Consider the following 26,466-nt stretch of genomic DNA (forward strand, 5'->3'; position numbering starts at 1 on the left):
GGCAGGCTCTTGTGTATGTAAAGGGCGCTCCTGGGGCGCGTTCACGTTTGCCTTGATACCGGCCGCGCTGTACATCGTCCACAGCCTCCGTGTGCGTGGAGACGGACGCGCCCGAGAGCTTTGTTGCGCAAGAGAGACGAGAAAATATGTAGACTGTCGTTATAACCTACTTCACCCAGAATAAGAAATTGCGAGATAAAAATGAAGTTCAGGTGGGGAGACAAACATCTAGGAAATAGACCGGCCAGGCTAGATGAAGGCAGTTCAGAAAGCTTCGAAGCAATGCGGGATGCTGTGAATTGACCTATATCTGTGCTTCTGGTCCACCACCTCTCAATACTTTATACATGTCACTATGTAGCTCCCGCGTGCTCCTCGGCCATTGAATCAAACGTTCTTCATAATGTCAAGGATTCCCTTGAGCTTTCCTACAAGACCCTGTGCATATCCCACGTCTACAACCCCTTTCGTGAACCGCCAACTGCGCTCCTGATCCGGCACAGGATACCTGACAGGTGGCGGGATGGAGGTGCGAACGCCCAGCCAACCAAAGCGGTCGGCACAGATGCTCTTGATGTTGCAGAGGCCCCTAAGACCCTCCTCGCCGGCGAAGCGTCCGTAGCCAGAGCCTCCGACGCCACCGAATGGAAGCTGTACAGCATAGGTTGCGCCAAAGTCATTGACGGCTACCATTCCAGTATTGAGGCCGTCGACGACGACGCGGAGTACGGGATCGTTGTCGCTGCCAAATACGGAAGCACCAAGACCAAAGTCTGGCGCGTTGGCCACGGATAGCACGGACTCGGCATCCGGGCCTGGGGCGCGCATGATGGTCATGACGGGACCGAAGCATTCCTCGTTGGCGATATCCATGTCTGGAGTAACATCAACGAGAAGTGTTGGGGTGAAGTAGTGGCCCTTGGGATATTCGGGATGGATATGGCGCCTGCCACCGGCGAGGAGACGAGCACCTTGTTTAAGAGCCTTTTCGATAAGGGCCTCCAGCCGATCAAAGTTAGCATCGGAGATCATGGCTCCCACATCTGCAGTGGGGCCCAGGCGGAGGGCCTGGACTTTCGGGGCAAGCGTGGAAACCAGCTGTTCGTAAAGCTTTGGCGTAGCAATGATTCGCTCAATGCCAATGCAGTTCTGTCCGGAAGCCTGGAAAGTTCCGCGCATGAGAATATCAACAACACGGTTCAAATCCTTGACAGCAGAGTCGAGAACAATGGAAGGATCCTTGCCACCAAGCTCAGCGATGAGAGGCGTCAGCGACTTGGCAGCCGACGCGGCAACCTTCAAGCACACAGGGCGGGAACCAATGAAGGTCAAGTGAGATATCTTGGGGTGGGAGGTTATGTGGTTCGCTGTCTGGGGCCAGCACACCACCGTCTGGATCAAGGCAGGGTTATATCCGTGGGCGATAAGGGCACCCCTCGCGATACTGGTGAAGTACTGCGAGCTCCATGCCGTCTGTTCAGAAACCTTGACCAGAACACCGTTCCCAGCAAATATGCTCGAAATGATGGGCCCAATGAGGTTGTGGAACGGGTAGTTCCAGCTCACGAGCGCTCCAACCACGCCAAGCGGTTCATACCGCACCTCGTTATGCTTGTATGCCATGAGGAGGTTCGTGGGTCGCGGGCTCGGGCGGAGGGCTTTCTCGCCATGGTTCAACGTCCAGGTGAGCTTCTCGACGGTGACGAGGATCTCGCCCAACTGGGCGTCGACCATGGTCTTGCCGGAGTCGAGGCAAGCGGCTCGGCAGATGGCTTCCTGGTTGTCTGAAACGTGTTGTAGCATCGTACGCAGCACGCGACGGCGCTCGCGGAAGGTCGTCTTCTTCCATTTCGTCTGCGCTGCGTGGGCTGCATCAACAGCACGGTCGATGGACGCCGGGGTAGAGGGGTTGATGAAGCCAAGAAACTGGCCGGTAGCTGGGGCGTAGCACTGAACTGCGGTCGTGCCAGAGATCTGGGTGGGTAGAGTTTGCGTCAGCCATCTGGGGCACTCCGTACGCTCGGTATTATGGTATCTCGTACCTTGACGTTGGTCTCCTCAACAATCGAATGCTCGTCAGGAGTCTTCGGCGGAGGGACGGTGTAGGTGATAGTTCTGTCTTCGTTCCAAGCCTGCGCCAAATGTAGGAGCCAGATACTGAAGGCAATTGCGATCGCAGCGAAGAGGTACTGGGGAACGCCGGGTCTGCCACCATTACGTCGAGTTAGCGTTAGTTTTCGAGAGCTGGAAGTGGCGCCATTCAGCAGGCAGTGGCGTACGGGATGGCTTCAATGTACGAGTTGATCCGCTCGGCGACCTCGTCCAAAAATTGTATGTCCATCTTGGAGTCGACCTAAGCCGGGTGTTGCAACGGCTTGTTGTTGCAAGGGCGTCGTCCTCTAAGGTCGCAATTGTGATTTTATTCCTGCGGATAGGGAGAGTGAGATGGTGGGAGAGAGTCTCTCCATGCAGATCCCTGAAGTCGCTCAGTTGCTCTTGGCATGAAATCAGCAGGAGCTCGGGTGAGCTTGCCCCGGTCGAGTCCCGCCTCTACCTTCGCTACATAGTGGTACTACCTATCTAGGTATTGTGGATTTAGCCTTTGATACGGGGCCGCGACAACGCAGGTACCTGCGTGTTAGACGGGGAGCCCCAGCATCACGACGGTAGGGCCCCAACGGCTGTGTTATGACCGGTAGGCGGTAGGATTGACCTTGTTGATGAGATTTGATGGAACGACACAGAGATAGGTTTACCTTTAGTCACCATGGATCAGGATTGATATCCTGTGTTAACAGTTCACGTAAAATTTAACTTCTATCTTCTTTGCTCGTCTTCAAGCTCCTCTCTTATTATATGTTTTGGCTTTCGCGTATTTCTCCTACTGTTCGCGCCTATGTGCAAAGAAGACATTGCTGGCACGGCGTGTGCCATCGCTTGGGTCAGCCCACCAAGCCACAACGCCCCTGAGGCCCCCAAGTAGAGGTTCCAGCATCTGCAGCATGGACTGTTTCCTAGCGCCCCCTCTCCTCTCGATTCTAGGATGCACACCAAAACTTGCACGGAAAATGCCGTCCGAGTCTTCCATTCCTTTGCTTCCGTGAACGCCGTCGCAATAGGAATCCCCTATACGATAATATCAAAACAAAAAGACCAAAAAGTGAATAATAAACCTGCAAAACCGAAAGAGAAGCAGACGGGAGGTTGAGGGTGACAAGGCATCGGGTGTCGCTGGTACGCGAGGGTGGGAATGTCGTAGATCGCTCATGCAGATCGTGATGCATCGGGGGATATCAACAAAACAGCAAAAAGAAACAATGCCCTGTCTCGAGGGCGAGGCGAGGTATAATACAAGGTTAATTCGAGTCGGTCATGAGGCAGAGCGGGCGCTACATGTTGGCACTCTTCGTCAATGACAGACCTCGTAGTCTTCGAGGATGGAACCGATCGCTATAGGATTGGCTCGATTCTATACGGGAAAGTCGGGCGGCAGACGTAAAGTCGTTACTGGCCTCGAAACTGGCTCGTGTGCGGTCCATCGAGGCGCGGATTCGGTCGTAAGACGGTCTGGCTCGATCGTACGAGGGGCGAGATCGTTCGAAGGAGGCTCGCATTGGAGGGGTCATGTCAAGGGACTGCGTTTGCACCATGTCCATCGATTGGCGATGACCTGTGTAATTGGTGCCATCGCTGCCGTTTTGGCTGCGCGGGTTGTGCGTCGTGTGTGTAGCAACTGAAGGTGGATAGATTGGCCTTCTGTCCTCATCCACACTGGCATAGTGCATATGCTTACCCTTGCGCGAGCTGTCAGACGAGTTTGACGGTGTCTTGCTCGCCTCCTGCTCCCCAACGACCGTTGTCGCTTCGTCGCCCTGGGCGAGACGAGAAAATTTGCCTTGGCGTTCTTGCTCGCGGATGATGTCGACGTCGTATGGAAAGTACACCTTTTGAATCGCCTTGATCGCAAATCGGGGGAAGAGGCTAATAACGGGTACAATGAAGAAGACTGCCCAAAACGACGCCTGGGCGTATATCTGCGGGGCGGCCTGGTAAAAGAACATGGATGCCTCGGTAGCCGTGTAGATGCCGGTGACTATAAAGATCATAAGGTCGCTCAGGACGACAATCGTTATCATGATCCAGTCCCAACGGTACGTGTTGATGAGAATGTAGGCGTTGATAACGAAAACGGCAGGGTGCGCAATGTAGGCGCCGAGTCGCGTCCTGTCTTCAATGTTCAAGCCGTTGTGGGTGACGAAACTCGTGCTAACCACAGTTAAGTACGGAATGTAGAAAACCATGACGGATTGGTAGACGCCGTCAATCATATATAGCCTATAGGCAAATTAGCAACTCATCCACGGCTACAGCTGGAACCAAACTTACCAGAACTTGGTCTGCGTCCACTCCGCTCGTTCGATGCCCCGGCGATACAGCTGGGGCACTGCGAGCGAGACCTTGTCCGAAACGTCTTGATCCAAAACTCCCATGACTACGACCGGGACCGAGGTGAAGAGCAGGTTGAAGAGCAGAATGTAGGTGTACTCGTAGATATACGTGACATCAAAGTCACAGTAGATTTGATACCAGAAGATACCAAATACCCAGACCACGTTTTTGTAGAAGAAGTTGGCAACGGTCTCTCCGAGCCGGCGGTATGACCATCGACCATGAACAAGGACCAACCGCGAGAGGAATCGGAATTGGGCGATCGCATAGTCCGATGACATGACGGCCTGTCGGCCTTCCTCGCCGGCAATGCCGACACCGACATCCGCCTCTTGAATCATGGCGACGTCGTTAGCACCATCTCCAATGGAAAGGGTCATGACATCGAGGCCGTTCTTCACCATGGACACCACGGCCGCCTTTTGAGCAGGGCTGACACGGCAGCAGAGGACCGACTTGCACTGCTTGCAAAGAAGCAGAAACTTTTGCTTTAGGGCGTCGTGAAGAACCCACTTGAGAGAGAAGCCATCGATGACGAGGCCGTGTGTTGGGGCGGGAGGCTCGTGGTTCTTCATAGCCTTCACCAAATCATCGTCGTCGCCCTTCATGCCAAATTCCTGGAGGTACTTGTCAAGTTCCTGTTCCAGAATGCTGAGGAAATGGTCGTCGGGAGTTTCGCCGGTCTCGTCTTCGTCAACTTTCAGGTGAATGAGTTCCATATCGTTGTTCAAAAGATTACAAGAAAAGCCGATGTTGATAGCCGTTTCAACTTTGTCGCCAGTGAGAACCCAGAGCTTAATACCGGCGTCACCAAGGAGGGCGATGGTATCCGGCACGCCATCTTGCAGCCTGTCTTCAATGGCGGTACCTCCGAGCAGAGTCAGCTCGCGTTCGATATGGTCGGCAACCTCCTCCAACTTCTCCTCTCGATGTTCTAAGGCTGCGGCAGCGGCATCGTATTCTTTGCGCCAGGCCTCGTATTGCTGTTCGGTAAGCTCGCGTTGCGCTATGCAAAGCGTTCTCAAGCCTTCACGTGCGAACATCTCAAGGTGCTCAGCCGTGACCTTGCGGAGCTCTTGCTGCTCGCCGCGCTTGAGACGCGAATAGATGATACTGTCTGCTCCCTTACAGATAAGGAGGATGCGGTTGTCGGGCATCCGCACAATCGCGCTCATTCGCTTTCTGCTCGAGTTGAACTCGATGGTGTTCAGTATGGGATAAGAGCGATCCTCGCCCATGACGTTCAGGTTGATACCCTCCTGAGAGCTACCAAGCACTGTGAAGCCCATGTCGCGGGCCGTGGCAACTAGCGCCGCCTCGTCGGGGGACTGCGCCTTGAAGGTCATCTTCGGCGGCGAGCCAGGTACCTTCTCTGCAATAACTGTATGGCACAGGGCAAGACAAAGCATGAAATGCTCGTTTGCTATCTGTTGCTCTTTGCCAGAGTCGCCCGCTAGATCGGCAACAAAGTCAGGAGCGATGAAGGTAAGATCCTCGTCGTGGAGATAGGGGTTGTTGTGCAGGTCTCGGAGGCCATCGATCGCACGGACTTTAGCATCCGCAATTTCGGCTCGAGCTTCAGCAGCCTCCTTCTCAACATCAACGCCCAGTCGCTTTTGCATGCCAGCCTGTGCCTCCGTGTAAGCCTCGCCGTAAGGCTGCCCGTTGATGGTGGCTTTCTTGAACTCCATGACATTCTGCGTCAATGTGCCAGTCTTGTCCGAGAAGATGTATTCAATCTGGCCCAGATCGTCGGAGATGTTCCAGGATTTCGGAATGCAAGGTTGGTCGAGCGGCTCGTAGTACATCTCGACATCGCTGTAGATGAAGATTGCTTGAAGTAGTCGGACGATTTCAAGAGTGATGTAAAGCGCAATTGGAATCAAGTTCTGAAAGACGATGATGGCCGCCCAAAAGGTGATAAAGCCGGACATGGGTGCCGAGTCTCCTATCGACCCGAAGTCGAAGAAGTGCAACGAAGCATCTGTCTTCGCCCACGCAACACCGTTGATAATGGCCGACAAAATACACAGGATGAACAGAAAGCCAAAGTTGCAGATGACGTTCCAGTTCATCTCCCGAGCAATTCGAGCGCGCTTACTGGGAGTGATGCCAGAGTTAATCATGATCTTGGTGTCGTGTCCGGTAAAAGCAACCACTCCGAGGGCCCACTCTGTGTTCCTTAGGTTGCATCCACGGAGGAGCATGTTGTCAATCGAAATAGGCTCGGTCATCAGTTCGGGTTCCGCCTCGTCGTCGAAGGATTGGTACCATCTGACAGCACCGTTGTATTTGTAGAGGTTGGGTTGGGGGGGTTCACTTTCGATCCAGAATTGCGCTCGTTCGCAATCTCTCGCGTGCTTCAAAGACCTGCCGCACCTGAGGGCCTGTCGCACTTTCAAGTTCGTCTCACCGTCCAAATTCTTCGTCTCGACGTAGCATGCTCCGTCTGGGTCGGATGTGGACAGGACAATGATGTCAGCTGGGAGCTCATCATCGTTGTAAATGCGCACAAAGTCACCGACTCTGAGGTCTTTCCAGTGATCCTTGTGAAACCGGGCTTCGCCCTTGCTCGGCAAGTTTCGGTTGAGTACATCTCCCTCGCGCTGCATTAACTCTCTCGCTCGCTTGTAGTCGTCTGGCTGAGGCACCTCCAGATTCTGGCGCGGCAATGGAGATGGGACTGGTGTCATTTGGATGTCCTCGCGTGCGGAGACGAACGAGTCGCGACCAGAATGCGGCGAAGCTAAGGAGTCTCGGTGGCCGGCGCGGGTTTCGATTGAAGGCCGCGGCGCGTCTGCGGATTGGGGGTTCCTGCGCATGGCAAGCTCTCGCCTCGCCTTCTTCGACCAGACGCTCTCGATTGTGTGCCAGATGAGGCCGAAGAAGCGACTGTTTGCCTTCTTGACGCGTCTCCAGAGCGAGACGTTGTCCTCCTCGACGTTGACATTATTCCAGTTTCCCAGGCGATGAACGGGGGCATTGTTCAACTCAATATCGAGAATAGTACGGCGATAGTCTTCGACGGCGTCCTTAATTGCTGTGACGACAACGATAAAAATCAGGGGCACGGAATTGAGGCCTGGGTTCGTGCCACCAAAGATGGGGAAGAACTGTAGAGAGTTGGTAACATGTTCAAGGAGGTCAGGGGGGCGGGGGCACGCCTGAAGTCCGACTTACCACGAGAATAACAAGGAAAAGGAAAAAGATGTTGGCGATATTTTGGAACTGAAACCACAGGTTCTTGGGTACAAAGCTAAGGGGTGTGTACTTTGCCGTCCGAATCTTGTTCCTTGGAAATTGCTGGCTCGGGTGGCCCTCCTCATCCAGTAGTTCCGGGGGCAAAGGGAGGTTGAAGAAGACTTTCCTGCCGCCATTGCCTTCTTCAGAGTCAGATTGTGCGGTGTTGTTCTCAGTCTGCAGGGATTCGGTGCCGCCGGAGCTACGGCTCTTTTCGCTGTTGTTCTTCTTATGTGTGGTGCGATGCATGAGAGAAAGCCTTTTCTTGTTGCTGCTCTTTATCGTCATTTTGCGGGTGGCCCATCTTGTCCGCAGCGTGGGATTCTCGGGGTCGTTGGCAGGGCCATTAGCAGGATCGAGAACAGCGTTGGGCCCTTGTTCGATTGTGGGCGCCATCGTGATCTCCTGGTGTGCGGGCGAGCAGCCCGATCAACCCGAGTGGTCCTCCAGGATGGCCTCGTCCGGCCGCAACAGTGGTCCCGGGTGGGAGAGGGACGACGTGCTGCTTATCGAGCGATCCAGTGTCGGCGATCTCGAACGTAAAAAATCGAATGAGAGCGGATTATCGTCGAGCGGTGCGCAGGAGGTGAAACGAGCGACCGTGGGTGTTCAGCGTAACGTCGTCGTCGTTGTCGTCGTCGTTGTCGTCGTCGTCGTCGTCGTCGTCGCCGTCGAAGGCCGTCCGAGGTTTGTGTTGTGGTGTTGGTTGGGAGAATGTGGTTCGTGCGAGGGAGTAATAGAATTGGAAGGGAGTGGTCGGAAGGGGGCAAGAATTATTTTGGCTTAAGGGGCCAGGAGGTGCTGTCGCGGTGTTTGATGACAGCGTTACCCAAAAACCCGCTGGGAGGGGGTGGGAGTGCCTGTCGCTGGGTTCTGGGTGCTAGGAACCAGATGATATGGGGGGGGCTTGGAACCGCCTGGGGGTGTGAAGGCAAAGGTATCTCGAGTCACCCTTCAGCAGTACACTGTACTATGGAAACAAGTCGTGGGTGCAGTGAGAATGTGTGCTTTCATCCTTTGAGGGGAGATCAGAGACAAGTTATCCAAGGTTGGATAAAGTACCGCATGCATCTCGCCCTCTGTGCAATGGCGCAGGGGGGAAGAAATGTAAGCCTGGGCGGTACGTATCAGAGGTACCTATAGGGAGGGTGGCGCTGGAAGTACCTGGCCCTACCGTTAGATTAGGGAACTGTGGCAGAAATAGCCTGGGCAGGTACGGATTTCGAGCGCGGCAGCACATGTACTGTCTCTGATTGCCCTTGTATCGTGCTTTTTTCTCTGCGCGGCGTCTGGTCTAGGGGAACCCAGTCTAAGGCCCAGGTCCGGAGATATGAGCTTAGGGTCTCTCAAATTTGTGTCAAGGCCCTGCGTCTCAGCGGAATCTACGGAGCACGGGGGACGCAGAGGGTTAAGTGGGAGAGTGGGAGGAGAAAAAGCGGGAGAAGAGGGATGATGGCGAAAGCAAGAGCAGAGGGAGAAAGAAACACGGACGCCGACCAAGGACGAGGACCGAGGACGAGTAAGCAGTATGGATAAAGAAGAAAGCAAGCGAGAGAGAGGGAGGGAAGGAGGGAGGGAGGGAGGAAGGAGCAGGGAGCCCTGCGATGCAACCGAAGCGCGAGCCCGTGGTGCCGTGTCGGCCGGGTTAGTTCCACCTCTCTTAGTGTACACACCCTTTTTTTTTTTTCCCCCTCCTGCAGATGGAGTGCTGTATGTAATACTAGTAGACGCAAGGCTCACATCCAATACCAACCACGAAACAGAAAGCAGTCGCTGGGATCTCCACACATGCGCCGGTCCAGACGGTAAACGTCAAGGTCTCTCTTCTGCTATTGCGTGGTCACTCGCGTCACCGATGTCCACCATCCACTCCGCAAGTCGATGCGCCGCAGGTACAAGGGGAGGGGTACGACCAGGTGGAAGGATGCCCGTCCGGATAGCCCGGGGATGGCCAACATGACTCCACCGTCCGCTTCTGCCATATCCATCATCTGCAGTGCATTGAACTAGGCTAAAATGCCTTTTCGATGTTGGTACGTGTAGCGGACAGCAAATCATATACCTACGTAGTACGTGCTAGTAGATACCCAACTTGCGAACCGTCAACAACTAGTGACCCCTTGCCAGTCAACTGCGGACTCGTAGGCGGAGGCTTCCCATGACTAATACGTGTAGTACCATTACTGTGTATCTAGGTACCTAGTTGACCTTATAAACACTACAGACCCAGTCTGCACATTACTACCGTACATGGCTACTGGCTAGATACATTGCGCACTAGCCCGCTTGGTGGATAAGTCATTCTAATGGATGCGAGCCATTGGTAATCAACCCGATTGTCCGATTTCCTAGTACAACGTCGCGCCCGCCCGCGATTTGTACACAGAGGTACACCAAGGTACGTCCCACACTTTTCGCTACCACAGCGACAGGAGATTCGAGAGCAGCAAGCATGGAGCCCCGACCTTGGCAATGGCACTCTGCCCATGTTTTCTCCTTCCACTAGCATCGGCCCAATAGAGATTCCCATTTCCCACGCAACCAACTCTGCGACAAGGTTGTGATTAATAACGGTTCCCCAAGTATCCTCCCCCGAAGTTCTGCATGTTGATTGACATAGTATCCGTACATAGGAGACAAGTATACTCCGTACTCATACTACGTATGAGGTGTGCATGAGTGAGGGCCCTCGTCCAAACTCCGACGGCCAGTCAGTTGAGGTGCGAGTACCTCTGTCATCTTCATCTCACAATCCCTTGTCTTTGTTGCCATTTAGCTCCAACACCCCGACCCGTAGACTACTTGATGACGGCTGCGGTTCATCAGGACCAAGCACAAACAGGGAGAAGACGAGGCCAAACGAGCACAGAACGGACCGTGGCCGTGTCCCTAGACCTCGCAATGCAACGTCTTACTGTCAAACCAGCGCCAGTGAGCCCAAGCCCGCCTCGTCACGAACGAATCCCAACCCTCGGGGCGCGACCTTCGAGTGACTCTGCCGGGGATTCCGCGGTGTGCTATGTGTAAGCAGACGCAGGCATTCCTAGTACCTTACTACTACCTACCCAGGTATGCAAGCCCCTCGGTAGGTGGTTTCTGTGATAAACTCCGGGTACGTAATTTATCTCCGCCCTCGTTGCATTCCACTTAGGTGCCTTCCACCAGCCACACACTGCACTGTCCCCACTAGTGTAATACAGGGCTCCCTTTACCTCCCCTATTGTCCGAATGTCTCCGGGCTGCTTGCTTCGTCAGCAAATTCTCAAGTATTTCACGCTTGTTGTACCTACAAGGAAAGGCAGGGTCTCCCAGCAAGTTGGCAAGGATTCGGTGTGAAGAAGAAGTGGGGGAGGAACCTCCTCCCCCCCAAAGTGGCCGGCTGGTATGCGATGTGATGATTGCCCTTCCAATCGACCCGTATCCGACCCAGCCCAAGTTCACTTCATATCCAAGTACTTGTCATTCATGCCCCTTCACCTTCACTAAGCAACCAAAACCCACCCTCAAATTCTGCATCCAAATCCGTCTGCGTGCGCACCGTTTAGCGCTCCCCATGCGCCGGCTTCCGTGTCTGCGCTGCACGGCATTTTGTTTCCCGCTTTGCAAGCCTCTTCGTTTCCTTCCGCCGTTTGCGCTCTCGCCCCGTGCAAATCTGGACGAGGCCAAGGAAGACAAGGAGAAAAGGAAGCCATGGTTTTTGCACAGCCCAACCACTGCTTACTGCTACCAACCAATGCTGCGCCCAACCCAACCAACCGGCCACCCACTTTGTGTGCTGGCAGCACTTCACATCTCACGCCTGACAGCGGGCAGGTTGATCTCAAGAGCAACTGCTGACTGGTTCCTTCGGACGAGCTCCAGTTATCATTCCTCGTCGCAACAAGGCAGATCCCAACCGAGAGGCGGCAACCAGACGGTCACTGGTAAATATGGGCCATGGCGAGCCAGCGGTCTAGGATCAACCGAACCAATTTACGGTACCTGTATTGTGTTACCCTGTCACTAACGGCTACATCTGTGAGGCTTGAGCACTTGTGCGCGTTCATCATGGGACGCAATCATCGCCATCCTGTCCCATTTCCATTTTCACACCCCGTTCCGTTCCAACAGGGTACCCCAAAGGGGGGGACCGTTCCAGGCGTGGGCTGTCGCTTCTTGCCAGAAATTAGACTTGCGTGACTTGCCGGTCTTCACAACGACCTATACTTGGCTGCCCCAGAAGAGAAATTGGCCAAGAATGTGCCAGCCAGAGGAAAGCGCGCAATAGGACCCCGGCCTCCAAGTCTTGTCTTTGATGACCGGCGGAGCACGAAACCCGACGCCTCATTACGAGCCACCGCTGGCCAAACCCGGGCTGACTGGCTCCAGTATGGCCCATTTTCCATCTCTCTCGCACCTCAAATAGCAAGCGACCACGCTCCATCGGCCAGGGCCCCAGCGATGGCAGTGAGAGGGGGGAAGGGTCTCAGGGTTGCATCGTACCCACGGGCGCCCGGGCGGATCGCGAATCTTTGCGCCTGTGGCACTAGGGTCTGTTTGGCATGCGGGATTGAGATGCGCGTTCAAGCAGGCGTGTTAGGGGTCATCAACTGAGCCAAGCTTCTGTCATGTCAAGTACTCGAGTTAAGCGTCCAGAGAAACACTGCCTCGTGAACAGCCTCGAATTACTCGGCAGGAGGGGGCCATCAAATCTACGCGAGGCAGCGTATCGGTATCAATGGCATGACGAACGAAGAAGGAAAAAAAGAAAGAAAAAAAACACTCATACAGACACACCCACACGACCCGACCTTGGGCAGCAAACGTGAGGCTGAGAGGGACATTGTTAGAGACCCATAGGAAGACAAACCCGTCCAAATCTCACACCTCCTCCATCAAGCCCGTCCTAGCCGCACGGAAATGGCACCAAGAAACAAATCTACAGCCCGCGCATATAGTCGGCCACTCTCGACAGTCTTGACATGCTTCCCGCTCAAGCTTGTTAGCCATTTCTGGGATCGCCTCTGCCCACAGAGTTGTCCGTGTTCTACTGCAATTGATGGAAGGTAATCTATGCTAGAATGAACTACTCAGATCAAGCAAGGATCACACCGACGTTGTCAACCTCGGCAGGGTGTCCCCTGTGGAGTTTCTCTCCCAAAGCAACTGCCTTAACGGCTACGTTACTACGTAGACCTGCTGAGACTAACTATTGCTAGCAGTCCGCTAGCTTCATTCTCCAGTCTGGGGGTCGGTCGCTTGGCCTCCCGACTTCTACAGTGGGGTGCTATAAGTCTCCTGACAGCCTATAGTGCACCACACAAAATTTATACTATAGTGTCTTAATGTTATTAAGATAAGTGATATATTTTCTATAGATATTTTAAATGATAACTTTAACTTGTCTAAAGAGTGTAATCTATATAGTTAAAGAATGTCTATTTTAGTGAGAGACTGTAGGCTGTCAGGAGACTTATGGCACCCCACTGTACATGTGCATAGATATGATGCGTAGTAAAGGGGCGCCCGCAGACAACCAGCGTGCGGCTGGACTCTGAATCGCAGCTGGGAAATGGGCAGAAAATGGAAGTATGTGCAGTCGGGCGTTCGGGGCTTCACCATGCCCCTTCGGAGGAAAGACGGAGAACAGCGGGGACTTGCAAGACATCCAGTCAGTCGCCAAAGCTTCATTCACGGCGCTGACGGGGTCTATTTGATGCTGAGGACGAGGTGAGTGGAAGAACGCGAGACGCTCGCGCGCCGTTCCCGCCGGCGACCTCGAGTGCGACGGCCCACACCAAACTCCACTCGACGGCCTCTACGAACCGCCCGGCGGCGAAAGGCAAGTCAGACAATTGTTGGTCGCTATACCAAAAACACAATAAGTCTTCAGTCGCAGCAGTCAAGCAAAACTTGCCCTGACGATTTTGCACGACTCAAACTCAAACACGGGGTGGACTGCACCCAACACTCGAGTTCCCCACGCCGAATCTGTCCGTCTCATCCAATGCAGGCTCGTGATTCAAACAAGTCCGCGAGGAAAAGGACGGAGGACAACAGACGGGAAGCGGAAGGTAGGATGTGACCTCGGGCCACAAATCTCGCGACCCCTCCGATGCATACAAAACTTGAAAGGAGGGGTTAGGCCATGCGGCTCACACAGGACGCGGGTTGATTTAACCTGCTAGGGTGGTTGTTTTGATCGTGGCCCAAAGTCCTGGAGCCCTCTGATCCGGACCGCCGTTTTTTGCGGACGGAATTCCCGAGCAGATTGTAGTCCGATGACCGACCTCGTTGGAATTCCGAGAGTGACCCATGAGCCGGGATAGTGGTTGCCAAGGACTGTTTGCAGGCCAGAACCTTCCTCTTCTCTGCTGAGTCAAGAAAGGACGGAGATAAAAGGGACTCAAAATGGCAAGCTCCTGGGCAGTCCATACCTGCCTTTCGTCGCCGCCCAGGAACTCCCAAACCATACCGTCATGCAGCAGCCACGGTCATGACAGGTGGCCCCTATTCCCGACTGTGGAAACCCTAGCAGTCCGTGGCCCGCGTCCTTTTTTGAGGTGCCCCCCCATTATCCGTTACCCGGGGCTTCCGCAGCTGCATTTCAGGTTTTTCTTTTTTCCATGGAGTAGGAGAAGGAAATCATGCACCTCCTCCGCTGGTGCCGAGTATATGTTCGTCCGATTCTGGCCCGAGTTGAGCCGTTGCTGGACCTCGCACACGATAGTTAGCGGTGTGGACTGAATCGAGCGACGGAATTCTGAGTGGGCATTGTCACTGCAATTGTCTTGTACTATTCATGTCATTTTCCAACTCCTTAGATCACCCTTGGCAACCAATCCGTCTATGCGTTCGTTCCCACTAGTCGTTTCCGCAATTACCTCACGACATTGTGGTTTCAAAAAGCCCTCCTGTCCGGTCGACCAGTTGATTGAAGCCGACTTTGTTCCAACTCTCCGTGAAACGCGCCCAAAGACCGTCCGTGATGACATAATTTTTTTGATGATAAGATAAGAGCCCCAAGCTTTAAGTGACCCCCACTAAAACTCCCATCCAATGCCCGACGCGAAAACGGCGTCGCCCACGCGTCGGCACCTCGACGACCATTCCATCCTGCGGTGCTACCTGTGTTCCGATGTGACTGAAGTTTCCATCACGACGGCCCACGCCCTCCATTCAATAGTGAGGAATCCGCGCCATAGTCTGTATTGCAGCTCGGACACGAGTAAAACAAGAACTGCACTGCACCTCCACTTACCCTCCGTCGGCCATGGCTCGGAAATCGGGCAACACCACCCAGGCTGGAGGCGCAACCGGCAGCCGAGATATTAGGAGTTTCTTTGGGGCTGTTCGTGCATCAAGATCTGCCACACCTACGGTGTCATCGTTGCAGGCCTCCCAAGAGCCCGGATCAGGAATTCCGAGATCGCAGTCGTCCGGTGCCGCCGCCCCGGAGATACCAAATCGTGCTCGCGTCCAGGCCCGGAATGTGAAGCCGCCCCGGCAAACGGTGACCAGGAGTACCCGTTCAAAAAAAGCACAAGATGGAGCCTCAGTTGCAGACACCATAGTTGTCGCCTCGGGTCGGGCTGTGTCTCCAACGACGACGGCCTGCCCGCTGCCTCTCACATCGTCGAGTTTAGACACTTCGGTATCGTCACTATCGGAACTCCACACTACTCCGGTCCTCCCACCATCATTGCGGCGTCTCATTTATCAGACACCAGGCCGCAGTAGGCCCCGATCACGATCACGATCGCGCACTCCAGTAAACAATGCCACTCCCAGGAAGTCGCCCTCAGGGCAGAGCAGCGGCTCTTTGCGAAAGATGCGATTCTCTTCGCTACCGGCATCAGTCAAGCAGTCTCCTGAGCCGGAGGAAGTTACGACACCTCGGCGCCGGCTCTTTGGGCAGAGCCCGGCCAAAAGGACGGTTAGCCAGAGCCCGCCCGAGTCCCCGTCGGCTGGCATACTCCCTGACATGTCATTGTCGCGGACGAGCAGGCCATCGGGCACACTCAAGCGTAACAGCTCAGGGGAACCGAAAGCCACGGGAACCCCCAACAGCTTGCCGTCTCTCCCTAGTCTACCCAGCTCTCCCAGCATTCGATCGTCTCCGTCAACAACGAAGAAGCGATCCACTTTCACCAGAGACGCGGTGATCAAAGGTTCTGACGATGAGGATGACGACAACTCATTATCTGATGATTCGTTCCCCGATCTTGACATGCTGGGTCCGACCAAGCCGAGGCCAGACGGAACGCCAAAAGCCAAGAGACGGGCCAGGTTCATTCACAAATCGCCTCTCACCATCCAGCCAAAGCACAAATTCGATTTCAAGACGCTTGATGCGCACTCGCAAAGACACGATGTACTGTTTGACAGCCCCAAACGGCCAGCCGCGCCCGAGGTCAAGGATGAAGTGATGGAGGACCTGGAGGCCAGCCCCAGTAAAGCACGTCAGAAGTTGATCGAGATTGCTGGCGTCAAGTCCGAGGAGGATGCGGACAAAGCGATGAGGGCAATGGAGCGGACTGATGCCGGTGCGCCCAGGACCAAGTGGTATTTCTTCAACAAGGAGGACGACGGTCTGGGTAAGCCCGCTCCTTTTCCAAAGAGGTGCGTAAAGGGGCCTTGGTCTTTCCTTGCGAAGGCGGAAACGCGAAACCGACACATTTTGTCCGGGATGCCCGCCAGCCTGGCAATCATCATGGGACTTCCAGACGAGCTTTACTTCTGGATCTTGGACATGGCCACTGTCGAAGAGGTCAGCGTCCTCAGAGAGGAATACCGCAGAATCGCCGCGGCCAACGCGAAGCATGTCAAGCGGCTCGTCACGCCCCAGCGGCTCGAAGAAATCTTGCGGAGGCTGGGCGCCGCAGATCATGTCGGTGACGAGGTGCTTAAACCGGTCAGAGAAGTCCGAGACGTATATGCAGATCGCAACTGGCAGCCTCTTCAGTCGTTCCTGGAATGGCTGTATTGGGTAGCAGCTCAGCTCAACCACGACTCGATGGTCTTCGCCGTCAAGATGCTGCTCCGTATGGCGGCTGACAGGATGGTTCTCGAGAACGCGGATATCCTCACGCATCATCAGCATGCCCTAGAGGGCTTGGTGAACTCGGTGGCAGACGATGTCTGGGATGGCTTTGTGAGTTGAGCTTCAAGGCACGGTTTCGGGGCTCTTTGCTGACCTAGACACTACTCAGTGCTTCGAGATCTGTTCGTCTCTCTACCACGGATTTGACAAGACGTCACTCCGGATACTGCCGCTGCTCTGCATGCCGGTTACCTCGCCAAAACTCCATGAGCTACGGAGACGACTGGCGGTTGCGTTTTTCCTCCGGGACGCAGCGCTGGCCAGCGAGCACCCCGACGATGTCGTCTCTCTGCGTGTCATCATTGCCCGGGTAAAGGACAGTGACTTTCAGACCGGCCACAGAACTAAGTACACCGATCTACAAGCCCTGGTGCAGCTCCTCGACATGGCCGTGGATGACGGCTCCTTCGTACATGGCAAGGACGACCGGGAGCATGAAAAAGAGTTCAACGCAGAAGTTGACGATCTCACGAAGCGCCTCAAGGCTATCTGGCGCGGCATCAACGACACCGGGGCCGCGAACCTGGCGCGCACAGAAGCCAAGAGCGTCCTCGAGTGGGTTGGGGAGCGCCTCAGCTACTCAGTGCGTACGAGACGTCCGCCCACACAAAGCATATTTGACGACGAAGGACCGTCGTCGGCGAAGAAGAAGCGGCAGCAGGACTTCATGCACAAGTTTGTTCACCCGAGGAAGAATAAGCCGGCTGGGGCAACGGACGCCAAGGTCGAACTACCGTCGAGCGAGGACGACACATTCGTCACGGCACTCGGTTAATGATGATAAACTCGTAGTATGACGACAACTACCTAATACGCCAAGAGTTGGCCACGATCATACAGCATCTAAGATACACCACAGGAAGGGAGGTTTCGGAAACGGTGGCGCCGGGAGTTTCCTTCATGCAGCGTTGCGTTTGTCTAGCCCCGAGTGCGGGAGAAAAGGGGGTAAGGGGGCTATGTATGTATTTGCAGGGCGCGCGCTTTCGGTGAGAGGATGTGCCTTAATCAGTGAACCTGCGGTTGGGGTTCTTTCCAAACAGAGTCTCGCGTACGGCCGGCAGACCGGTGTCCTGGAGGATGTTTAGGCGTTCCTCGAATGTGTTGTTGATTTCGATCTTTCCCTTTCCGCCTACGATGAATACACCACCGGCGCTGTTTCCATCTTCGTTAGCTTCTGTTCCTGCGGGCACAGTGATAAGTGCGTGAGAGGGCGGGGGGGTGAAACATACCTCTCCGCTGGCAGAGGGTTGGACTCGTCAATCTTGGCGGACGTGTCCTTGCCGACCTCCTTCTTGTATTCCTTGACGGCGTCCTCAATGGCCTTCTTGACGACATCAAAGTCGGTTTTCCGCGCGCGGATGACGACCTCGGGCTCGGCGAGGGCGTAGAGGCCCTCGAGAATCAGGTTCTTGAGGGTGGCCTGGTACTTGCCCTTGTCCTTTGTGGAGGAGGACAGCTTCTTGCGGGCGTCCTCAAAGATATTGTCGAGGAGCTCCTGGCGGGCGCCGAGGACCTTGAGGCGCGTCTTGTTGGAGGCGGTGGAGCGGGTGATCTGCTGGGACATCTGGGCCTGCTTGAACTTCTTCTCGTACTGGCTGTCAATGGCGTCCGTCTCCTGGCGGACGAGCTTGGACTTTTCGATTGCGAACTCCTCGTTGGCCTTGATCTCGATCTCGCGGGCCTTCTCCATCGCCTCCTGTTTGATGAACGCTGTCATCTTGCGGAGCTCCTGACTGACCTGTCCGTCACCCCCTGGAGTCAGTGAATGTCATTTCAGAGGCACCGTGCGTCCTTATGTCGTCGATGCGGGGGAGCTTACTTGGTCGTCGGTCAACGGTTGGTGCGACATGATGGGCGATTTGGGGGGGGTTCGTCGGCGTGAGCGTCTTTGTTTTCGGGATCAATCAGGTTTGTAGGGAAACTAGGACAACGACGGGCAATGATGGATCGCGCGGAATGTGTGGTGAGAAGGTGGATGAGCCCGTCGGTGGTTGAGATAAGTCGCGATGGGAGGGGGGTAGGTAGTTGTATGAAGCTGTTGTTTGACGAGGCCTTGCTACCTACTCAAAGCCGCCGCAGCAGTACACCAGCCGGCAAGCATCACTGGGACGTTCGGCCCAGCTTCAGCGACCTGCACTAACCCACCCACAGCCAGCAGGCAATCCGTCAGCCACACCGACTTGGGTACCCGTGCAAGGACCCGCTTGGGCAATATGGAAGAAAGAAAAAAACCGCAAGCCACATGTAGCCCGTGCGTGTCTGACTAGTGGATTCTCTGTCGTCTCTCCAGCCACGTTTCCTTTCGAAGTCAGTGACATCACGCACGACCTGAATGGAAAAGATAAGATAGCGTTTTCAAGCATCCGGCGGTCAGGTGACGCCGGGCCGAGAAGCAGCCGCACCGCCACGAGGACTGAATAATGCAATGCAGGCGGGACCTGAAGAGTGGAGAGTCCTACCCCAGCTGCAGTGTCGTGGTGGTGCTTGGTTGCTGCGTGTACTTACTCCGTACCACGGGGGAAGTGTTGTCCCTCATTTCTCCCCTTGGGGCACTTCCGCCCTGGCCAGATCCGAACCCCCGACCCTCTCTTTTCTCTATACCGATAGCCATTGCGTCGTGGTACGTCTATCTGTCTGGTGTTTCGAACTGAGGCCACGATCTAACATAGAAGGTGGCTCACCGACTCTGGCCATGTTAATGGGAATCCCCATGCTTAATTAACGCGCATTAAATTGGTTTATACGCAAGCATCTGTTCCTTGCAGGGAGAAACGTTTCTGTTTCCCCTTAACTGCCGTCAGGACGAACTAGGCGCGCACCCGAACCTTGAAACCCATCTGCAAGCTCTCTCTTGGCGGCTATTGGAGTGAAGCGCAGCAGCACACTTTATCGCCCAAAGCGTGGCGACCTGTGTTCGGCCAAACGTTCCTAGCTACATCTTTTTTTCCCCCCTCATAACGTTGAAGCGATTCCCGCACCACTCTTTTGTTCGCCTCCTCCATCCTACCGAAGCGTCCGATCACTCGCCAAAGTCGATTCTATCTGATCATTCTGCAAAGGGAAACAATAACCCCCCTTGTCCACCCCCACGACACGAACGCCAGGGCAGACCGAGGAGTGGGAACGAGGGAGAAGGGTTGACCGACGATAATTCATGATCCTGACGGCCACTGCTTCAAACCTAGTCACCGCCGCCACCAAATGACCGACACCTAGCTGGATCCTGTGCGCGCAATGGGGTCCCTTGGCGGCATCTCCCCCGGGGGGACAATCGCCGTACGCTTCCCAACTCCATTTGCGCCGGGCATCCGTCCCCTTGATACTAGGTAGCTAACGTGTGCCCCTTGACGCAGATCGGAATCATCGTCGGCCTCTTATCCACCAGCGTCCAGAGCCTGGGGCTCACCCTGCAGCGGAAATCCCACATCCTCGAAGACGAAAAGGGCCCGCACGAGATACGCCGACCGCCGTACCGGAGGGGCAGGTGGCAACTGGGAATGGGCATGTTCATCGCCGCCAACCTTCTCGGTAGCTCCGTCCAGATATCGACCCTCCCTCTCCCCGTGCTCTCGACCCTGCAGGCCTCGGGCCTCGTCTTCAACTCGATATGCGCCACCCTCATCCTCGATGAGCCCTTCACGAGGTGGTCGCTTTGGGGGACGCTGCTGGTCTGCACCGGCGCCGTACTGATCGCCATCTTCGGCGCCATCCCCGCGCCCGCTCATAACCTGCAGGAGCTGCTGGAGCTGCTCGGCCGGAAACCGTTCATCGTGTGGATGATTATGCAGGCTTTGCTAGTCCTGTCCATTGCCATCAGCATCGACTGCCTCGACCACTTCACAAGCATGTCGCTCAACTCGAAGTTCCGCTTCGTCCGTGGTCTTTCGTATGGGTGCATAAGCGGCATTCTCTCGGCGCATTCGCTGCTGGTCGCTAAGTCAGCCGTTGAGCTGATCATTAAGACGATCGCGGACGGCAACAACCAGTTCGTACATTGGCAAGCTTGGGCCCTCGTGATGGCGCTGATCACTCTGGCTTTGAGCCAGCTCTACTACCTGCATCGCGGTCTGAAGCTTGTCTCTACCTCGGTGCTATACCCCTTGGTATTCTGTATCTATAACATCATCGCGATCCTGGACGGCTTGATCTACTTCAAGCAGACGGACATGATCAACCCCCTCCGCGCGTGTCTCATTGCTTTGGGAACGGTGATTCTGCTGGCCGGCGTCCTGGCCTTGTCCTGGCGTCTTAGCGACGAGCAGCACGCACCTGGCGTAGGCCAATCATCCCTAGCGCCCGGCCTCGGCCTCGTGGAAGACACAGAAGACGAAGAGGAGTCCCTCCTGGGTGGTGACGACCTATACAGCCTCCACGAAGAGGACGATCCCTTGCCTACAACGACCTACTCGACATTTAATGTGGAAAGTGGCGAGACTTCACCAATGACTCCCACGCTTAAACGCAAAAAGACGGGCAGGAGATGGCAAGAACGCGCCGAAATCTGGGACGAGCTCGAGGACCGCGACACGCCTAGTCCGCCTACCGCGCGCAGGCGCTCCAGCACGATGCCCGACGTCAGCGAATCGACATCACTACTCCCACACCGCCGCGGCGTGAGCAGCGGCAGCGGCAGCCAGTTTCCCCCTCTCACTTCCACCTCAGATGTGGGACCCGGCAGCGAATCACCCTCATTACGTCGGCCCTTAGGGCGCAGGAGACGTAAATCTACGGGATTCCCGGGCTTCACGGCCCGCCGCCGGCACAAGAGCCAGAGCAGCATGCCCACGTTGCAGGACGCGCTGGGCGGCATCTGGAGGCTCAAGTGGTGGCGGCCCGACATAAGACCTGGCAGCGCGGCTGCGGACGACGGTGCAAGTAACCCACCGGGAAGCAGTGGGAGCGGTAGTGCATGGCCCGTGTTCCGAGACGATCCTCCGCCACTGACGGGGCAAGAGGAAGGGGATGCCGGAAGAGGGAGGGGAAATGGCAGCGGTAGCGGGTCCCAGGATAGGGGGCAGAGCGGCCGGCTGAATGACGATTCGCCTGTATGAGTATCGGAACATCGTCATGTCTTCATTTCCTTTTTAAACATTTTTGTTCTCTTATAATCTAGAACATGTTTTCTATCAGGTCTATCAGAGAGTGAGTCGGCGATCCACGCGTGTCGTGGCTCATTGGAAACCCATCTTGACCGACCTGTCAGCATTCATATGCATGCCACAAGGGCCTATCATTACTACTATATCCTTAGAATTATATCCCTTGGGTTCCAATGCTGGGGCGAGGTCGAAACGGCGCTTTGGTGTTGTTACTTGGGTTCCTCACGCCGAATTCCCAAGCTTATGAGTATTAGACACGAGGACATGACGACGGACAACGAGCAAGCACAATGATGCAGTAGGTTATTATGTCTGACAATCCTACGTTCTGCACAATGATTTCTGTTTTCTCTTTTTTTTTTTTTTTCAAAGGGAGGTTATAGCGAAGCATTACTTTCCATCCGCAACGAATATAGCTGCAGCAGTAACCACCAATCCTACATCGCCGACGCCCACACATTCGTGGGCTCTGGTGACATCTCTCTACCCTTTCTTCGTCGGAACTTTGAGTCCTCCATGTGGCGAGGACGTGGGCGGTGCAGAACGCGCGAGTATGCGCATGCATTTCGGTGTTGGCATGTGTCACCGGGACGACTCAGAAGGGCGCGCAACTATCGTGTTTTCTTCCGCCCCATCTGCAAAGGCGTAGAACGGGCTTCGTGCGCGCGCGTAGCCTTCCCGATACCCGTCCTTCTTTGAACTTCTCGCCAAACCCCATCCCAGCTCCACGGGTAGGCAGGTACACGAGCTATATTTATCACGTCAGAGGCCGGAAAGCGACATGACGCGAAACCTTGTCCGGTGCGCTGCTGACTAGTGCTCAATGGGCTCGGCTGCACACAGAGAGTCCGATCTGGATGGGAGATCGCCGAGGTCTAGACGCTCTTCCTTTCCACCCTCTCCTGTTTGGCTTTGATCACTACACACTCCATGTGTTCGGGGCCAGCGCGGGCATCTCCACGTCTAGGCTCCTCCAGGGCAGCCCCACACGGTCATCCAGACGCTAAGAAGAAGAGAGAGGAGGAGGAGGAGGAGGAGGATGAAAAGAAAGTGATCGCGGCGTAGGACCGCAGCTATGGAGTTACATCGCCACCGTCGCCGATGCTCTCCCAAGCGCCAGTGCTGGAGGTAAATGGGGGAGGTTCGCCCCCAATTCCCCCGGTTCTTGCCCCGCAAAAGATTGGCGTTTCGTTTATACGCGCTGGGGTGGTTTGGTTTTTTACGCCAAACCACAGGCCGTCAGGCGGCGATATTGACAGCCCTCGGCGAAATGGGTTGTCTACCTCGATCAGGCCAATATAGAATGCCATGTCGAGCCGGGTTTTTATCTGCTTCCCTACCCTCCCCCCTTCCAGCTCTGCCAATGAACGAACCGATATAGATGTATTCGTATGGGGAGGGACTAAGGGATAACCCTCAACATTGGCACGAGGGTTTTCTTGGCAATGTTTACCCCAGACGAAGGCGTCCATGCTATTTCGAGCTGAGATAACTCTCGCCTACCTGCTCTGTGGGGCTCCAGCCCAAATATACCAGGCTCTCGTGGTTTCTATGGTAGAGAGCCCGGCGATCTCGTCCATCCTCAGCTGCCAGGGGCCGCTAATCAGATATATTGCGCCGTTACCTTGGCTGTGTCTATGTCCCTCACGTCATTACTGCCACGAATAGATTCATAAGGAGGTTGACAACCGAGATTGTTGTATATATGAGCTCATCTCGTTCGGCGTCGTTTTCAAGTCCTCAGTATACCAGCTTCGGTGAGCAACTAGGAAGCACCGCCGCCCCCTATCCTTACACATCCGGTGACTCGGAATCCGCATTCACTTGCTTAGTCACGCACAAACTCGCATACACCAACACACGACAAGACGATAGAAAGGGATTTACGTATGCACACACACGCACACACAGCGTTGAGAAACAGATTTGATTTCAGGGCAAGTTCCCCCCTATTTACAGAACAGAGATAATCGACACAAAAAATCTATGATGTCCACACTAAGACAAGAAAAAGGTTAACGTTCGATCTGGCTCGAGAGATAAGACGACCGAGGTTAGAGGAGGAGAGAGTATGGCCGTCACAAACAAAAACTTTCGCATCGAATATCTCCGTCCCGGATTTTCGTTTCGATGAGCCAAGGGTCCTGAGCCCCCTTATCCCCCGGACGACGAAGAAAACTGGAGGGCTCTATGGGGGCAAAGAAAATGGGGGTAAGATATTGATTCTGCCTGTCCATTTTTGTCTCAGAAAGATTAAAGACATTCAATGACTGCAGCGGTGAGGCGATTATCATTTCATTCTCATCCCAGGAAAAAAAAGAAAAGAGAGGGAGGAGTGCCACGCTCGCTCCCTCATACCATACAGCAAGAAAAGGGGGTGTTTCCGAAGAAAGGTTCCCAGAACGAGAGATGAGAAAGGTTTGAGTGGCCCGATCCGCGGCTTGCGACATTGCCCTGGGAAACGAGACTGCCAGGATTTTAGAAACCGCGGTAGCCAGCCTTCTCGTCAATGTGGCGGTAGCGTTCGCGCTCCTTGCGGTCCTTAAGAAGCATAGCCGTGCATAAGACGAGAAGGGCATCGATACCGACCATGCCGAAGACGGCGGTGAAGATGTTATCGATGAAGATGTTGGCGAAGCTCGTGATCGGGGTTGCGCAGCCACGCTGCAGGGCGGCGGCGGCGGGACTCGGGCATTGAGCATCCGTGATGAATGCAGGTGAAGTGCTGTTGAAATATCCACAGCATTTGAACTGTTGGTTCATGTTAGGCCCAAGAATGCCTGATCGATGGGTAGGTATCGCGAGGATCACTTACAGCAGTCTGCATCATATCCTGAATGCGAGGGTCTTGAGCGTTCCACGTCTTGCCGAAATCGTTCTTGGTGGTGAGGGTAATAACCCAGAGGTAGACACCGAGGATAAGGCTGAAGAGACCACAGAAGGTCGTCATGTAGCCCGAGATCTTGAGCCAGCCGCGAGTCGGCGTGATCATACCGGGGATGGTGCTGACGAAAGTGACGAAGATGAAAACGGCGTTGACGATACCGGCTAAGGCAGAGAGAGTCAGTACTCATTACCACAAATATCGCCCACGACGGGGTACCAGCGGGCGTGTTCGCATCACTCCTTCCCTTACGCACCTGTCAATGGGAATTTAGCCGTCAGCAGACGCATGACGGCTGCAGCTCCTTCCGTAGGAGTCTCCCCGACGAGGTTCTGGTTGATGAGGGAGAAACCGAGGAGAAGGGCTCCAGTGATGAGGAAGACGATGTCGGCGGCCACGAAGGCCAAGAGAATCCTGTTCGCCATGACTGGTGGTGTTTCTTAAAAAACCGAGCAACCGTAGAGACCCGACAACCAAGATGTCGCTCGGAGAGACTTGGCTGCTCCTCTTCCCTTTCCTTTCCTGATTCGAGATATTCCTCCTCTGTTTTGTTTTTTCCGCAATAGTTTTTAGACTTGAGATTGGTGAGTTTGACGACCGGCGTCTTTCGATGTTGTTCGGTACGGGTTCGGATGTGCGTTCGTCGCCTTTGCTGCGTCGGGGGTAAGGACTGTCTTCGACCAGCAAAATCAAGTGAACTTCCACCACCCAGCGGGGACAATCGAGCGCACACAAAAAACCGAAGGGAGAAAAGAAAGAGGTTGACGAAAACGTCACGAAGAAGAGAACAAGGGGGGGGTTGAACGATTGTACAGAAGAATGTGAAGATGGATCAGAAATGGCCCTCCAAGGGGGAAGCGCAACTTGCTACACGAAGCAAGAGGGGAGGAGGAGAGGCTACTAGTGCAGGTGGGTGGCCCGTAAAAGGCGATTAGAGGTCTGAGCCTCGAGGACGCGGGAGAGCGTCCGGTAAGGGGGGTCCACAAAACTGTCTCGGACGATACCTGCGATGGCAAGGGAGGCCCTAGAGATAATCACCGGATTCGAACAAGCAGCAGAGGGGCACTCTATCGAGAAGGGGAAAAGGCCACGACGGGACGGTGGATGTCATCGTCTCGCGTGGTTACGTAGGGGACTGACGGTGTTGTGGTCAGGGCCCTCCCTGGTCTTGTCCACGAGCTCTCGAACAGCGACGGCGAGGATGAGAAACGCACTGAAACACCTGGGAACTAGTCCACAAATTGCACACTGTGAGCGAAGGCCTGCTTGTTCCACCGAAAAACTGTGCGAGATTTGCCCAGCCCACACAAAAGGGAGCACTGAAGAGACTGTGTGAAGGGGAGGAAAATGGGCTGAGGAAGGCCATGATGAATCCGATTCCCTGACGAGATGCGTTTCAGGACCGAGGGGCGGCCTCATGCAGGCGGCAGGGCACACCCCAGCCTGGGACCGGCGCAAGCGCCAGCGTCCGAGATTGTGGCCAATCACGATGTTGAAATCGTCCAAGAGTCGCCTGATTGGGCGAGGTCGTCCGTTTTGCCAATGGCTTAGGGCTGCTGTTAGCTGGCTTGGTCCTTGCAGCACTTTACCAGAGAGTGTGCGAGAGCATGTGCGTCTATCTCGAGGACCGCAGTGCATTAGTAGTAGTGTACCTACCTATGTCGGTAGAAGGGTAGTAGGTGCATTTCCCCCTTTTACCACTCCTCCACACC

At 54.9% G+C, this 26,466-nt stretch overlaps 8 protein-coding genes across 8 annotated transcripts; 4 read left to right on the plus strand and 4 right to left on the minus strand.

Annotated features, from left to right (window-relative positions):
* Positions 1-88: 88 nt before the first annotated feature.
* LY79DRAFT_32728 (aldehyde dehydrogenase) lies at positions 89-2,535 on the minus strand. The gene is made up of 3 exons (XM_060552469.1): positions 2,280-2,535; positions 2,043-2,205; positions 89-1,974 (listed from the first exon to the last, which is right to left on the minus strand). The coding sequence occupies exons 1-3, from the start codon at positions 2,339-2,341 to the stop codon at positions 388-390; spliced, it is 1,812 nt and encodes a 603-aa protein (XP_060417670.1). The 5' UTR covers positions 2,342-2,535; the 3' UTR covers positions 89-387.
* Positions 2,536-3,389: 854 nt separating this feature from the next.
* Positions 3,390-8,085, minus strand: LY79DRAFT_508841 (phospholipid-translocating P-type ATPase; the record flags this gene model as incomplete). The annotated part of the gene is made up of 3 exons (XM_060553991.1): positions 3,390-4,335; positions 4,387-7,562; positions 7,630-8,085. 3 exons carry the CDS (start codon positions 8,083-8,085, stop codon positions 3,390-3,392), a joined length of 4,578 nt encoding a protein of 1,525 aa, XP_060417671.1.
* Positions 8,086-8,244: 159 nt separating this feature from the next.
* LY79DRAFT_32744 (uncharacterized protein) lies at positions 8,245-9,024 on the plus strand. Its single transcript, XM_060552472.1, has one exon. The coding sequence runs from the start codon at positions 8,404-8,406 to the stop codon at positions 8,830-8,832; it is 429 nt and encodes a 142-aa protein (XP_060417672.1). The 5' UTR covers positions 8,245-8,403; the 3' UTR covers positions 8,833-9,024.
* A 1,625-nt stretch (positions 9,025-10,649) lies between these two features.
* Positions 10,650-11,775, plus strand: LY79DRAFT_32764 (uncharacterized protein). Its single transcript, XM_060552474.1, has one exon. The coding sequence runs from the start codon at positions 11,084-11,086 to the stop codon at positions 11,693-11,695; it is 612 nt and encodes a 203-aa protein (XP_060417673.1). The 5' UTR covers positions 10,650-11,083; the 3' UTR covers positions 11,696-11,775.
* A 4,123-nt stretch (positions 11,776-15,898) lies between these two features.
* LY79DRAFT_508582 (uncharacterized protein) lies at positions 15,899-17,546 on the plus strand (the record flags this gene model as incomplete). The annotated part of the gene is made up of 2 exons (XM_060553957.1): positions 15,899-16,822; positions 16,881-17,546. The coding sequence occupies 2 exons, from the start codon at positions 15,899-15,901 to the stop codon at positions 17,544-17,546; spliced, it is 1,590 nt and encodes a 529-aa protein (XP_060417674.1).
* A 113-nt stretch (positions 17,547-17,659) lies between these two features.
* LY79DRAFT_32778 (V-type proton ATPase subunit E) lies at positions 17,660-18,757 on the minus strand. Its single transcript, XM_060552475.1, has 3 exons — positions 18,591-18,757; positions 18,001-18,509; positions 17,660-17,923 (listed from the first exon to the last, which is right to left on the minus strand). The coding sequence occupies exons 1-3, from the start codon at positions 18,618-18,620 to the stop codon at positions 17,773-17,775; spliced, it is 690 nt and encodes a 229-aa protein (XP_060417675.1). The 5' UTR covers positions 18,621-18,757; the 3' UTR covers positions 17,660-17,772.
* A 1,248-nt stretch (positions 18,758-20,005) lies between these two features.
* Positions 20,006-21,822, plus strand: LY79DRAFT_587708 (magnesium transporter NIPA-domain-containing protein; the record flags this gene model as incomplete). Its single annotated transcript, XM_060560807.1, has 2 exons — positions 20,006-20,047; positions 20,125-21,822. The coding sequence occupies 2 exons, from the start codon at positions 20,006-20,008 to the stop codon at positions 21,820-21,822; spliced, it is 1,740 nt and encodes a 579-aa protein (XP_060417676.1).
* Positions 21,823-24,074: 2,252 nt separating this feature from the next.
* LY79DRAFT_32850 (tetraspanin) lies at positions 24,075-25,282 on the minus strand. The gene is made up of 3 exons (XM_060552480.1): positions 25,011-25,282; positions 24,686-24,918; positions 24,075-24,621 (listed from the first exon to the last, which is right to left on the minus strand). The coding sequence occupies exons 1-3, from the start codon at positions 25,177-25,179 to the stop codon at positions 24,349-24,351; spliced, it is 675 nt and encodes a 224-aa protein (XP_060417677.1). The 5' UTR covers positions 25,180-25,282; the 3' UTR covers positions 24,075-24,348.
* Between the last annotated feature and the right edge of the window lie 1,184 nt (positions 25,283-26,466).

Source organism: Colletotrichum navitas (assembly GCF_030913465.1).
Source record: "Colletotrichum navitas strain CBS 125086 chromosome Unknown LY79scaffold_10, whole genome shotgun sequence".
Taxonomy (NCBI): domain Eukaryota; kingdom Fungi; phylum Ascomycota; class Sordariomycetes; order Glomerellales; family Glomerellaceae; genus Colletotrichum; species Colletotrichum navitas.

Excerpts from the sequence above, each read along its gene's own strand:
- LY79DRAFT_32728 (XM_060552469.1), bottom strand. The coding sequence starts at position 2,341 with ATGGACATACAATTTTTGGACGAGGTCGCCGAGCGGATCAACTCGTAC. Across the intron at positions 2,206-2,279 it reads TCGTACATTGAAGCCATCCC|ACCCGGCGTTCCCCAGTACC; the intron begins GTACGCCACTGC and ends TAATGGTGGCAG. Across the intron at positions 1,975-2,042 it reads TTGAGGAGACCAACGTCAAG|ATCTCTGGCACGACCGCAGT; the intron begins GTACGAGATACC and ends CTACCCACCCAG.
- LY79DRAFT_32744 (XM_060552472.1), top strand. The coding sequence starts at position 8,404 with ATGTGGTTCGTGCGAGGGAGTAATAGAATTGGAAGGGAGTGGTCGGAA.
- LY79DRAFT_32764 (XM_060552474.1), top strand. The coding sequence starts at position 11,084 with ATGATTGCCCTTCCAATCGACCCGTATCCGACCCAGCCCAAGTTCACT.
- LY79DRAFT_32778 (XM_060552475.1), bottom strand. The coding sequence starts at position 18,620 with ATGTCGCACCAACCGTTGACCGACGACCAA. Across the intron at positions 18,510-18,590 it reads AACCGTTGACCGACGACCAA|GTCAGTCAGGAGCTCCGCAA; the intron begins GTAAGCTCCCCC and ends GGTGACGGACAG. Across the intron at positions 17,924-18,000 it reads AACCCTCTGCCAGCGGAGAG|CGCCGGTGGTGTATTCATCG; the intron begins GTATGTTTCACC and ends AGATGGAAACAG.
- LY79DRAFT_32850 (XM_060552480.1), bottom strand. The coding sequence starts at position 25,179 with ATGGCGAACAGGATTCTCTTGGCCTTCGTGGCCGCCGACATCGTCTTC. Across the intron at positions 24,919-25,010 it reads GGCTAAATTCCCATTGACAG|CCGGTATCGTCAACGCCGTT; the intron begins GTGCGTAAGGGA and ends TCTCTGCCTTAG. Across the intron at positions 24,622-24,685 it reads AGGATATGATGCAGACTGCT|TTCAAATGCTGTGGATATTT; the intron begins GTAAGTGATCCT and ends ATGAACCAACAG.